We start from the raw sequence: 14,166 nt of genomic DNA on the forward strand, positions 1-14,166 counted from the left end.
GAGCAAAGCTAAGGCACAAGCATTTGCTGGGAAATGCTAAGGCAGGTAAGCCTGCCTCAGTTGTCATCAGATGATGGCAAATCTTTAGGGGAAATATTCAGCTGGATTACTATATACATTCCTGTGATTTATTTGTTCTTAATGCAGAATAAACTGTTCTGTGGTTTGTGAAGTCTGAGGAAGAGATAAATCCTTCATTTCTTTTGATAAGGGAGAAAAAAACTGAGCGCGACACTTTAAGTGGTCGAATAGGGTGCAGCTGAAGGTGAACGCTCAGGGGTGCAATGATCAAGTGAGGCCTGCGAGGGTGCCTGGGCCCAGGGACCCCTGCCTCTGTCCCAGCTCAATGTCCGGGAGAGAGCTGGGTGTGCATCGCTCTTCTGCACGTCTGCTGTCTCCCCCGGTCAGGCAAGAGGTGTGCGTGGACTGGATGAAAGCCTTGGTAGGATCCAAACTAACCGGCGGTGGGTGCAGGACCCTGATGTGCCGGCAGCTCAGGCTGCACGGAGCCAGAGAGGTGGCTGTGGTGACAGAGGTGCAGCTGGGCCTGCAGCCGTGGGCCCCTGCCCGCTCCCTCTCCTGTCCGTGGGCACACTGACACGGGAAACGAAGGGTCGTCGTGACCTCGCTGAGGTAATTTCATTTTTCACTCTGCTGCCTGCAACTTTATGGCTAGTCTAGGAGTCTGGCCTATGATAAGTTTAGGATTGTATTAAAACTCTCCTGTTCTGTGAATCATATCAGTTTCAAATGGCCTCCACTAAGAAAGGGCTTAAGCATCTGAGCTTTAGTGTATGTGAAACTGGGACGAATCCTGCAGATTGACAGTAAGGCATTTTCATCCTTCTCATAAGCACAGCTAACTTAAACCATCTTTTGTTTTTCTAAACCTGACAAACAGATTTTGCTCTACAGAATATTTTCAGCAGTTCCTAATATTAATTCCCATTGCTGTTTATGGAGTATTGATTTTTCCTTGCTTGAAGCTTAAAACACAGAATCATTTTGAGACGTAAGGCGGGGGGGGGATCTCACACCTTCGCAAGAGAAGCTATCCGGTGTGGTTTGCATGCTGGACATGTTTGCTGTGCTGCCTTCTGCACTGGGATGCTACAAAGCACAATGGAAGCATTTATAAAACTTTTTATTGACTAAGGACTGGACAGTAGCATATGGGAACATCAACAATTGCTAACTGATCATGAAATAAAGAAATTCCAGTATTCTAGTGTTATAAAAAGAAGGGGAAAAAAAAGTCATTCAGAACTTAGTCATATTGGTTCAGCTGTTGTAACCAAAGACTGATAAGATAATAGAGGTCTTTGTGGCTGTTTTCTGCTGAAATGCTTTATCTTTATGATGCACTTGGGGCCCTTTAGAGTGGAAAGCTTTTTAAACTGCTGTTGGAGTTAGAACTCAAATTAGATGCTATTGCAATGGCAAGGGGGCTCCTTAGTCAGGCAGCCCTCACAAAGTGACTTTTATCTCCGAAGCCCTTCCATTAGATTGTTACTTTCTTCTGTTTTCCCTGTTTATTTTTGTTGACTTTTGCTGCCCTATTTTGTGGCATTTAAAAGGTGACCCAATCAAAAAAGGGTAAATGCTAAATGCTGGACAGAGCCTGTGAAGTAGAGACATCACAGCCTATCTGATGTGTGCTGCAGACTGCCGTGTTAGACAGAATGGTTTAACCAGGTTATCTCTGGGCAGCTAAGATCAAATACTCTTTCTTTTATGTCTAGCATTGTGTTTTTGCTTTCTTTCCAAACAATGTCCATAAAAAAAAAAAAAAAGAACTAACAGAGGAATTGATTCATAAAGGCTTTTTTTTTTTTTTAAATGCTGAAATTGCTTAACTTGATTCAAAATCATTTTTGATTGTTGGTGAATTGCTTTGGTTGATGATACTTTGGAACTGCAGTTATGTGATTTAAAGCCCTTCTTAGTTTCTGGCAAAGTCCACGCTTCTTTCTCGCATTACTGTCTCTTGATTTCATAGAAGTCGCACTATGTGTTTATTCTAAAAACATAACAGGAGTAATCATTTGTGATTTATTAATTTGTATTTCCTGTAAGTATATGGGGCAAAAGTTAGTTTAGATGCAGTGCATAAACAAGGATGATATTTGTCATGCTTTACACTAATCACAGAATTCAAGAGAACCATAATACTTTGCAGCTGTGTAGAGATTCCATGCAAAGATCTCAAAGCACTTCAGCAGCATTAACTAACCAGGCATAAAGCCCTCTGATTGGTAGTGTTTTACTTTGTGTACACGTTGGGAAACTAAGGCAAGCACATTCAAGAGCCCACAGTAATTTAGTGTCACAGCTAAGAATCCTACTTCGGCAAGCTTTGGATCACGCCTATAAATTTTTGGCGTATTTATGACTCCAGTATTTTGTCTTTTATTCACTTGATAGAATATGTGGCTTTATCTTGTTTTCTTTTGCTTAGTGTCAAAGAGATTAGTTTAAATTATACTATGTAAGTCTAGAAGTCTATTTTTTGTTATTCCTGCTTATTTTTTTTCCTTACCAGCAGTTATTATTCTGCCTCTATCTCATGACACCTTGCCACAAGGACAGTTCCAAATTTAACATTGAAAACCCCCTGTGTTTGTTGACATGCAGCTACATCTGTATAGAGACTGAATATGTAGGAAGAGATAACAGAAGTGTTTTAAGGCGGTAAACCAGAGATTGATATAGGAACTGTAGTTATATTATGTATCTATACTTACAGGATACTAGATTTTTTATCTTTTTTTGCGATGCTTAAAGAAATCTAGGTAGATAAAATGCAAGGTGATGGTTATGATTTTTATTAAACGCATTTTATTGTAAGATATAGAATGATCTTTCTATTACGTTGTGTACCAGAAATCATGTACTATTGTGATTTAAAAGGTTTTTAAAAGGTAGGTTTTTGCCACAAACAGAATTCTTTCTAAATGTAATTTTAGACCACAAGTTGAACTCTTCTCTCTTTTTCAACAGATTTATAGCTACTTTTTATTTTCTCACTCCTGGTTAGATTGACCTATGACCAGAATTTCTCAAAAGTTCTCTTTGATGCCTTCGTTCTGTTCAATCTGACCATTTTATCTCAATTTGTGCTCAAATCCATTAAAAGAAGGGTAAAACAATAAACATATAAGGAGAAATTAAAATATTTCTAAAACCAAATTATTTTTCTATTTATAATTATAATCAGATTATAATTTTTCAGATTATAATCACGAAGACAAGAATATATAACCAAAGGGCTGTCACAAATAATAACTAATTTTTCGAACTTTTGATAAGACTGTTATATTTTCATTTTAAAAAGAAGTCCTTAAACACTATCGACTTCCCACCAACACTCAAAATTTTAAATACTGCTGGTAAAGGGAGTCAATGGATCAAATTCAGTATATCTGAAGTCACTGAAATAAAGGCCCCTAAGAAAAATGTGTCAATTTTAAAGGTCTTTCCTAACTGAAGACCATTTTGTGATAGAGCCAAAGGTTAATAAAATCAGTAGTGAATGTAGCAATTTTACAGATAAGCTATTCACAACAAGTGTAGTTACTTGAATAAAAAGCTAATTCAGTTCTAAAATGCCACATGCAGTAGCAGTGAATAGCTGCTTTTAGGTGCTTTCTGGAGGAGGATAAAATACAGAATCACAGCACTCTTCTTTTCCAGCATCCCTGGCTGCCTGTAAATTGCTGTGAATGGGACTGTAGGCTGACAGGCTCTATTAAGACAAACTGCCTTTCTCATCGGAGAGATAAAATAAATCAGGTGTTTAGTCAAATTAAAATACTTCAGATGGAGCAGGCCCTGGGGAGCACTGATCCACCTGACAAATCTGAGCGAAACTCAAGACAGATGTGTTTGGGGGATAAGGAAGACCCCATGGAAAAAAAAATGCACTGCTGTATTTGGAGTAAGAGAATAGGATTAGAACACAGAGAGCACTGTGATATATAATATTTTATGGAAGCTGGCATATTTACTGTATATTTTTTACTAAGCTTTTTGTTTTGTCTGGTTTTATGGCAAATACATTTTACAGATAGCTATATTTTTATTTTATTTATAGATATTTTTAGTCAGCAGAAGAAGTTTATTTACTGGTAATGAGTTTAGGAATCTCATTGCTTGCTGCAGTAAGTGGATGCAAAACAGATGATGATGGCACACAGCTACTGATGACCTCTCTTGGCCCAGCCAGATCAGCTCAATCTGGTCTGCATTCTGAGCAAGTTGTTTTTTATTGGTATTTAAACTGTAAAATAATGGTTTGGATTTTCCACTTTAAAATTAAATTAGACCTCTCCCCCCGCCCCGTTCGTTCAACAACATTCTGCATCTTATGCTTTTTCTTGTCTTGAGCAGTGTTCAGTTAGGTGTCTTGCAGCTCCATGGAGGTCTCGTTATTTTCCAGGAGCACAGTGTATGTTTTGTGGTCCTCAGTTCTATTCTGTTGTTGGATTGCACAGCACAGTACAAATTAAAGAGTAGAGTACTTTAAATGGGGTCATTCATTTTAGATGTGTTTCTCTGGGGGGAAAAGGGAAAGAAAAACAATTACTATGAATTCCTGAATAAGAACAGTTACTTCTGCCTGCTATTGTATAAAATTCAGAAAAAAAGAAAAAGAAATGACCTTATAAATTTGCTGCAATTATATCAAATGGTTCTAACTAATCATAACAAAACAATCAAATTTTGTAGCCTTAGCAGGCACTCTTTGTGGTAGCTTTCTACTCATAATATGAAGCAAGTACAAAGTATACAGAATAATATGGAAATGGAGCAGGAGATTAATATCTGCCTTGGGTGCGTAAAATATTTTATGACTGTAAGATCAGGGGCCTGCATTACAATGCCAAAGCTGCTTGACAGATGTGAAAGTCTCAAGCTGTGGTTTCCCAGGTGGCAGTGGATGGCAATAAGTATCATTTGAGGCAGCAGGTTGCTTCCCATTGGCTTTCTAAAATAGGTGGAGTGGTTGATCTCTTCTAGTCATGATGGGCAAGGGAATTTTTCTTTGGCAGAACAGTCTTTTATCTGTGAAAAATGAATTTCAGTATACAATAACATATTCAAAAGCACCTAAATAACCTGTGATCCATGGTGCAAAATCTTCAAGATTTATAGAATAATAGAGTTTAAGAGGGTTAAGGTAAGTCTATACTGAAGTTGCAGATAATTGAACTGATGTCAACAGTGTGGAGCTCAGTACAAGCTAATGGATCCTGGCAAGGCAGTAACTTCAGTGCAGATATTTTCCTGGCCACATACTTGCCTAAGCTTACTTTCAAAAATCTTTTTTGTTGTTGTTTTGAAACAGCTTTTTGCACAGAACTCTCTTACAGTTTCAGTCACACATATCACGCTAAGGTTTTGCAATAAGTTAGTCTGAATAGTAGAGTGTGCTTCAGGTTTAACTTCATGCATCCATCATACTTCTTGTGACTAAGAAAATTGCTAACCATTTCTAAAACTTCCACTACAACAGAAGTTACTCATTTTTCCTTGTCTGGAGACCTGTGTCGTATGTATACTGAATTAAGATTTGGCATTACAGGGTACTGAAACATGAGTTTGTTGCAGACTCTTTACAACTAAGATAGTTAATAGTGGCTAGGAAATTGAATATTTTCAGTACTTTATGCTGTTAAATGCAACGAAGAAATGTACAGAAAAACAGGTACCCTTTGTTTCTGGGAGTTTGCTTTGTTTAGAGTGAATGCCTTAAGCCATGCAGTTTGTTTTTCCATAGAAAGCATTTATAGACAGAGGCTTCTTGTATGCTGCTTTTGCAAATGAAATTCTGTGTAAGAATAATATTGGTCCCATCACAGCATGATGTAAGTAGTAGAGCATCTTCGGTTTGTGACCTGCTTGGCAGGAGTCTGTTTTGTCTTCCCTCTCCTTATGAAACCTGTCAACCTCTTTCTTCTCTTCCCTAGAAGATATCCATCTTACTCCTGGGAAGAAGGTGGAGTCATAATTTTGGTGACAGTTTCTCCATTCCCTCCCAGGTCCTGTTCCTCACACATTTTCTTCCTCTTCAAAAGTCCTGTGACTTCTTTATCACAGTCCTCTATTGTGAATGGAGGAAAGGAAGGATGCGAATACCCTCTCTTTTGTGCCACTTCTCATATCGTTGTGGCAAATTACAGACCTGACTAGTTCTTGATTTGGTTCACTTCTTCTCTAACTCTCAGTTCTCCTGTACAACGTAAAATTGCTTCATTTATCCCACTTCCAACTGTAAACCTCCTTCAGATGCTCTTCCAGTATTCCTGAACAGCTACCTTACTATAATTATATAGAGCTGTGGGTCTGAGATGCTCACACAAGGAAATGCAGTGTATGGCTCAATCATAGGAGCTGACATTGCTGTTTGTGACAAAGTAATATGTTCGTACGTAAGACGGGATATTTTTGGACTGATTTGCAAAAGGACCCTGTACTCTCTACTTAGGAGACCCATGCAATTTACCCATAAACAGACCATTAAGCATCATTAGTGCAAAGAATAAATGTACCGTAGTTTCATATTAATTAAGTGCTCTCTGTAGAGTAAACTTTGAAAGTTAAATGAAATTTTTTAAGCCATTTTCTCAGGTTAGCCATTTCTCTTAGGGACAAGTAGAGCTCATTTTTAATGTGCATTCCATAACCAAAGCTTACATTTACCCAAATGACCTACCAGATATACGGGTATTTTAGAGAAATGATCAATAAACTATTAAACTACTTCTTCCACTGAACAGCATCTTTTAATATTATTTTTAGCATTTTTACATGCTTGGGGAAAAAAACAACAAAATATATAAAGGGAAGGAAAATTATGGCTAATAAACTGTGAATGTATTTATCACACTGGGCAGATTTAGATGGAAAAGATATAGGGATTTGTACATAGTGCATCATTAATTACTCCTGTCAGAAAAGAAGAAATACTCTATATCTTTTCTGCTCCAATTTTTGCTATATTCTCCAGTGCTTAGAGCACAGCAAAGCTACGTACTAGATTCTTTTGGGATTTGTTAGTAAAATATATATTCAAGCTGCCACTTGAAATAAGCATGTTGGTGATTCAGCCATTTTTTTTGTGAATTTTGCTTGGTAACTATTGTCTATCTCATATTTACAGTACATCTTTCCTGCACATTTAGGTACACCAGAAAGCCTGGCAGAAAAAGAGCGACAGCTCTCTACTATGATCACCCAGCTGATCAGCTTACGGGAGCAGCTCCTGGCTGCCCATGATGAACAGAAAAAGCTGGCAGCCTCACAAATTGAAAAACAACGGCAGCAAATGGACCTTGCTCGCCAACAGCAAGAACAGGTGAGGCTCCAAGAAAGAAACCTGTGAAAATGTTTCATGCAGAATGCTTATCATAAGCACTGTTCTGCTTGGTGTTTCATCTTTTTTTTGATAAAAGAGCTTAAATATCTTCAGAAATTACATGTTTTTCCAAAAAGAGGAAATATTATAGGACCCTGAGAAAAAAAGTGGGTGTGGACATTCAAATAATTTCTTTCCTAGAATAAATGGCATTTGATAGATTTCACAGTTCTTGTTTCTTGCACTGAGATGCAATTTTGGGAGTTACAAATAAGACAAACTATAAGCATTATTTAATTCTTTCTCTTTTTGACACGAAAATAATTGAACAAAAAACTTTAAGCATCCTCAAATATCTTCTACAAGTAAGGTTTGGTTTGTTTATTTGTTATTATTTGTTTATTTGTTATTAAATATTGTTATTTATTTGTTTTGTGGGTTTTTTTTGTTCGTTTGTTTTTTATTTTCAGAGATGCAGTTGTCCAAAGAGCTGTCCTTTTCTCATTGTACCAAAGTGTAACAAGAGCGATCCCATACACTAGTCCCCTAGGCATTAGATCAGACAGATCCAAATTAATGTGTGGTTTTTAGGAATCTGACATTATTACTAGAATTATCTTTTCAGTTAAACGTATTTTATAGGATATATACAGCAATATATGCTCTGTTGATTTTAATGAGTTGTGACGTCTGGTATTTTATGTGCTTGAGTATTTGCCCACATGTAGGAATATGGACTCATCCCCTAATGGAAAATAACATAAAGGAACACTGTAAAAAATCAGAAGTTAGAATGTCATTTAGCCATCCAGAGATGACACAGTAATTAACTATTGACACTTGTGAATAAGCTAGCACAAATTAATCTTGACACATTTGCAGACGAGTGATATCTTACAGTGAACACTTTGTAATTATATTTCAAAATGAAAATTAAATGACACTTAAAACTAGGTTGTCATGCTCAATGAAGCGAGCATGTAGCTCAACCAATAGGCAAATAAAATTCAGAATTTGAGCCACATGGTGCTTGTGTACCCTACTTTACTGTGTCAAGCCTATACATCAAGACTATGCTATGGTAATTGCATTGCAGGGTATTGGATACATTTTCTATCACAGTACTGTTCCATCTAAGAGGAACCATTGACACTGGATGCTTCATGGTATATTTCTGGTTTTCATCAGGAAATGCCTATTCAAATGGTACTATATTGTACATACAGGTACAAAAAGCTGTTCACAAACAGTCTGAACTCCGGCAGATCAGTGCCTTTGCACATGTAAGCAAAGGTCTCATCCTGGCCTTGGCTATGGCTTACCAGGTTAAGTAGCAGCCAGGTCACCAGCAGCTCCACACAATTCTGGACTTAGGATACTGTGTTTCTGTGAAAAAAGACACAGCACTCAGAAAGTATGACCCATGATGCAGCTCCTTGCGGTATCTGATTTCAATGTGAAATTACAAATAATTCCTTTCTGAAGCTGAATATCATGATAATCTTTCTGTTACCTTCACTGAGATTTTAGCAGCAGGGACAATGTGGACATAAACCTGACAATGCTTATCTTTCGTGACAAGCACTACACTTCTAAGATGGAATAGCACAATTGGTGTGTTACTCATCAAAAATAGTAACTCAAGCACTCGTACAGGTTTTTAAATACTCTCTGTAGGACACTTACCATTAGAGTTGCTTTTCCAAGCATAGGCACTACCGCTGACCACTGATCTGACAAAGGTGACCTGAGGTCCTAGGAGCTGCCCCAAGGTTACCTGAACACACAGGCAGCTAGCTCTGTTGGAACTACCTTTTCCACTAGCGGACCAGGGCCTGCTTCAATATTTTTATTGACTTACTGGGAGACTTACCCAGAAATATTTGAACACCAGGTTCATAAAGGGATTTTGATCCCTGTTACAAGCATCAGTGTAGTGGGCTATGACAGTTGCTTGATTCCTTTTCTGTGATGCATTTTGCCTTGATCCAGCCCCAGAATCCCATAGACCTCAATTTGTCTCTTTGAGGCCATATGCAAGACTTAAAATATGTATGAATTTTGTGTTGGCCTCCCGTACAAAAGTGAATTTTAACTGTAGCAGTGAAAAAAAAGACAGAGCTATTTCCAGGTGACAAAGTGAGAGATTAAAGAAATGACAGACTTGACCTCTGTGTGTGCACAATTACAAGCTGTTAATATGTAACTGCAGATTCCTTAGGAGTTAATCTGAACAGTTTGCACTAAAACTATGTGATTGTTTATTTCCAGATCAACCTTGCTACATTTCTTTAATTTTTTTATCATAAAAACATTTTACTTAATTTCTCTGTTTATGACAGAGAGAGTAAGTGTGCTCGGAAGATAGTGGGGAAGGAGACCAGGAGGGGTTTTGCCAAAACCGAAACAGTGGATTCAAGTGATCAAGCTACCTTTGTCACCAACTTCTTGCCATTTTATGTGGTTCCTCTGCTCTAGATAAATATTTATAGGAGGGGAAATGATACTTAAGAAATGAAGGTTGCAGAAGTGCTGAGGCTGGGGTTTCCAGGAAACACAAATCTTGTCCTTGTCTCAGTCTGCTGCACAGTCGCCCTTCGCAAGCAGAAGTCCAGTTGTTCCCGCAGCTCCTTGCAGCTTCTCCCCTGTAGCTGCAGTCCATGTTACCCATTGCAGGGAGCCACTCTGGGGTCTGAGGGCAGGATGCTATTTCCCTTCTGCTCTTGCATGCTGGTTTGGGATGGTTTGTGGGAATCGGGTTGGGGGGCTGTGGGGATGTGTCTGGGGCAGATTCTCTCTCGTTAGTCTCGTAATGCTCCCTGCCCTGAACACTTGCTTCTCTCCGTCTATGTTAGAGAAGGGATATAGTGAACCTTTACCCTCCAGATCCCTTACTGAATTGAGGGTAAGAATATCTACATATTTCACAGGGTTGTGTTGAGGATGAGTTACTGAGCATCAGGTACTGCTTTTACACAGAATGAGACCCTACTTCCTTGAGTAGTTCCAAGGAAGACGTCGAGATTTACAAGAGAAGTAATGTGCTGCTCATTGTGAATGAAGTTAGAGAAGCTTGCCCTAGGAGCTTGTGCTGAATAGTGAAACATCTATAAATACTAGCTAAGGCTTCAGTTCAGCAAAGCAGGAAAATGTGTGTTTAACCTTAAGCACCTGAGTAATCCCATCCCCATTCAGCAAAGCACTTAATTTTAAGCATGTGTTTCATTCCCATTGTAGCTAACAGTAATGCATCATAGTCAAAGATCACCACGGGCTTAAATGCTTTGTTGAATAGTGATGAGATTATTCACATGCACACAGCTAAACCCATGTTTCTACGCTTTGCAGAGTTGAGGTCTAAGTGCTGAAAATATATATTTCTTACTGGCTAACTAGATTTTTATGTTGCATTTAAATTTAAAATGTTTATGTCACATATACAGATACCTCTAAAATATCCTTCTTTTTTTAAAAAAAAAATTATGCTTAATAAAAATATAATAAAGAATAACTAATAAGATGTTTTTCACTCATAATATTGAAGTGTCAATATTACAGTTTTAATTTAATGGAAATTTTATTTCTAATAGATTGCAAGACAACAGCAGCAACTTCTGCAACAGCAGCACAAAATCAATCTACTGCAGCAGCAAATTCAGGTCAGTGTGTTTTATTGCTCTCTTCTGATTATACTTAAATTCCATTTATGGAGAGGGAAGGATCTAAAATAAAGCAGCCACATGCTTTACTAACAAGCCTCAGTAAAGATGCTCTTTATGGAAGGTCTTTGTGTCTTTGAAAATTACTGTCAAACATTTTTTTGGTGGAAAGAGCTTTTCTTTGATAAGCAGAGTTTTCTTCTGAAAGTTATGAACTATTTCTTAAATCTTGTCATTTAATTCTGAAATCTGCAATCAGTATGATTTGTATTATGTGAAGTAAAAGCAGAATCTCAATTATTGTTTATAGAATTCCTTATTCTACAAAGGCAAAATTCGCTTTATAAGAATGTTAGAAGAATGTTTTCCATTTCATTAACTAAAGCAAACAGCTATAGAACTAAATAATAGACATTAAGACAGTACTAAGTCCCCGGGACCAGTCTGCTCATGTTCAAAGACCCACAGGTATATGTGTCCCATGTACCTTTAGAGTAACTGCAGCTTCGTGGATCTGGGAATGTTCTGGAGCTATTCAATTATCTGTACTTGTACCCAGAACCTGGTTTAACTTTGTGCAAATATATGCGGGTAGGGAGTGACATGTAGGTAGAGGCATTGTTGACATGTGACCGTATTACCTTTTCTGCTTCCCACTTTGTTTGAAAGCATTTCCACGGGCCTGTTCTTTGATTTAAATATTTTGGTTTGCTCTGACAAATGATTTGCTGCCAATCATTTCTTATAAATTTGGACTCTCAGGTTTTTTCCTTAATATGCTGATTGCCATGTTACTAGATGCCAAACCTGAAGTTTTCCTTCCCTTATCCCAAAGGAATGCTTGTAAATGCTTTTGTAAATATTGTAATGCAGTGTCAGTTACACTTTAAGGAGTTTAATTAACATATACAAATGTGTTGATACCTGGGATGAGAGACACAATTGAATTTTAAAGCACCATTATTGTCATTGCCTATTGGAAGACTGCATGTTCATATTAGGTGTACATAAAGGATGGAAGAGACGTAAGAATAGTGAAAGGAAAAAAATATGCCATCTTCTCTAAGTGTTATTTGCGAGTCTGGCTTCAAAAAACAAAGAATCCTGTAAAAAAATCTTTACTTGGCGTAAAAGCTAAGATTGAAACATAGCTGAGTCTGGTAAACAGAACAGTTATTTGCATGAGAAATTTCTAATTTTTTAAATTCCTTTAAAAATTAGGACACAGAAAGAGGAATCATGACCAGGTAATTTTTGTTCCTATTTGGAGAATTGGGTGTGTTTTACTAGGAAGTATCCTGCTCTGTAGTAAAAAGTTTAAAGGTACTTTATGTTTCAGCTCACTCAATACTTTCCAGTAGCTTTACCCTTCCACTGACTCTGGGGAAAAGTGGTCTTAGAATAGGTTGCAGGTTCATTTTAGAGTAGATTGCAGGTTTATTTTCTTGTTCACTCAATTTTCCTCTTATACAGTGCTGAAGCCTACACAAGTTTTGTTTTGTGTCCTTTCCTAAATGTATATGCAGAAGCATTTTAATGATTGTTCTGTTCATGTGACCTAAATTATTTCTTGGTGATCCTTCCCTATATTTGTTTCAAAATTCTTGCCAATATAAGCTACTCTTATTCCATAGTTCCTCAGCAGTTTGGCCTCTTTATTTATCCTTATGTTTATATGAATCTAATCAGCGTATTTGAGGCAGTGAGGACTGTTTCCTCTCCCAGCTTGTTAGCCAGATTGGTAGTGGGCATCTCATTGCCCAAGGAATATTGTAGACTCCAGTATGAAGCACTAGGCATGTTGGGCAGATGCCATCTCAAACATACATTGATCTTACGAGGAGATTACTAAAAAAAAGTTTGTTAGGAGATTGTTTCCTAGGCTAAACACCAGCTTACATAGTCCATTTGCTTGTGAGCCAAGTGGTTCTTCGTTGTTTATTTGTTCTTTCTTAATTCTGTGGCAGATTTGCTAGCCAGGAGTTGCTCGGGAGAGAAGTTAGTTGCTAAGTCGCCTCTGCAGTTCTTTATAAGTTTGTTGCTATTGAATTGATTACGAGTGTTGCAGTTTGTTGAGACATGTAGCTCCCTAAGGACTATAGGTAGGATGGAGGTAAACCAGGAGGCAGGCGAGAGATGCAGTGCTGTGCTGGTTCTCCCAGCTCCCCTCCCAGCATCTTCCCAGGAAACCTCAGTACCGATACTGAAGTCGCGCTGGTGACTCTGGGTGGAATTCATCATATCAAAAGTAGGTAACTGCAGTGCAGTCTCTGTCTCAATTAATTGTCCACACTGTTTTTTAGTGAACAGAGAGAAGCAGAGTGAATAGTTTTAGGATGCAAATCATCTTGTCCTAAAGTAGACGTTTAAAATATCTCAGATGAATTGTTCCCTAAAATGGCTGTTTATCTCCATTAACTGTAAAGGATACAGATGCCGATGCCTATAGTGTAGAGATCTAAAGCGAGGTGAGGTGAATCATGCTCTCTGTGGCTTGAGGGGAAAAACAATTTTCTAATAAACGTTTACATTCTCAGTTTAGTTTTTGGGCTTGGTAGAATTCGGAACTGCATCCCCAATAACTTGCTTGATTTTATTCAGAAGGTAAATCTGTTTAAAGACACTCTTGAGCAACCCTTTTCCGCAAACAGTGATTACTTATATAAAATGGTGTAGATTCTTATCTATACTTTGTATGCATGGAAAAACAATAGTACTCTTCCCTGACGCTCCCCTTTTGAAGAGATTACAAAATATAAGTAGCACAGGTGCCAGTTCCATCTGGGCATGGGCCTATTCATGGCACAGCTACTTGAAATAAGTACAGTATGTTCTCCAGGATGCAGGAGTGGGGCATTGCTGATGCAATGTTTTCATCACATGAGACACACAGTGTACCACTGTCATCTTCCGAGGTACAGTGTCAATTCTTAAACAATAATTTCTGTGAATAAGTCCGTTCAATTTATTTAACCATCTAAACAATTAGAAATGACTTTAAATGGGGCTTACAAGATTTCTGTCAACCACATATAGAAGTGGAAATAATCCCTATTAAATAAAACACATCTTTCCCTGGACACCTACTGGGTTAATTTACTGAAAATTTTCATTATTTGGTATTTATTATTTACATTATATCGTATATTA

General features: G+C 37.7%; 1 protein-coding gene across 15 annotated transcripts in view; it reads left to right on the top strand.

The window, feature by feature from the left end:
• Window positions 1-14,166, top strand: part of SOX6 (SRY-box transcription factor 6) — a 375,857-nt gene that overhangs the window by 220,287 nt on the left and 141,404 nt on the right. For all 15 annotated transcript variants that reach the window (XM_075162744.1, XM_075162748.1, XM_075162750.1 and 12 more), the window contains 2 exons: window positions 7,185-7,357; window positions 10,948-11,016. In XM_075162744.1, the coding sequence (XP_075018845.1) occupies window positions 7,185-7,357; window positions 10,948-11,016 (242 nt within the window). The remainder of the gene's footprint in view (window positions 1-7,184; window positions 7,358-10,947; window positions 11,017-14,166) is intronic.

The sequence above is a fragment of the Calonectris borealis genome, chromosome 14 (assembly GCF_964195595.1).
Source record: "Calonectris borealis chromosome 14, bCalBor7.hap1.2, whole genome shotgun sequence".
In the NCBI taxonomy this organism is placed as follows: Eukaryota; Metazoa; Chordata; class Aves; order Procellariiformes; family Procellariidae; genus Calonectris; species Calonectris borealis.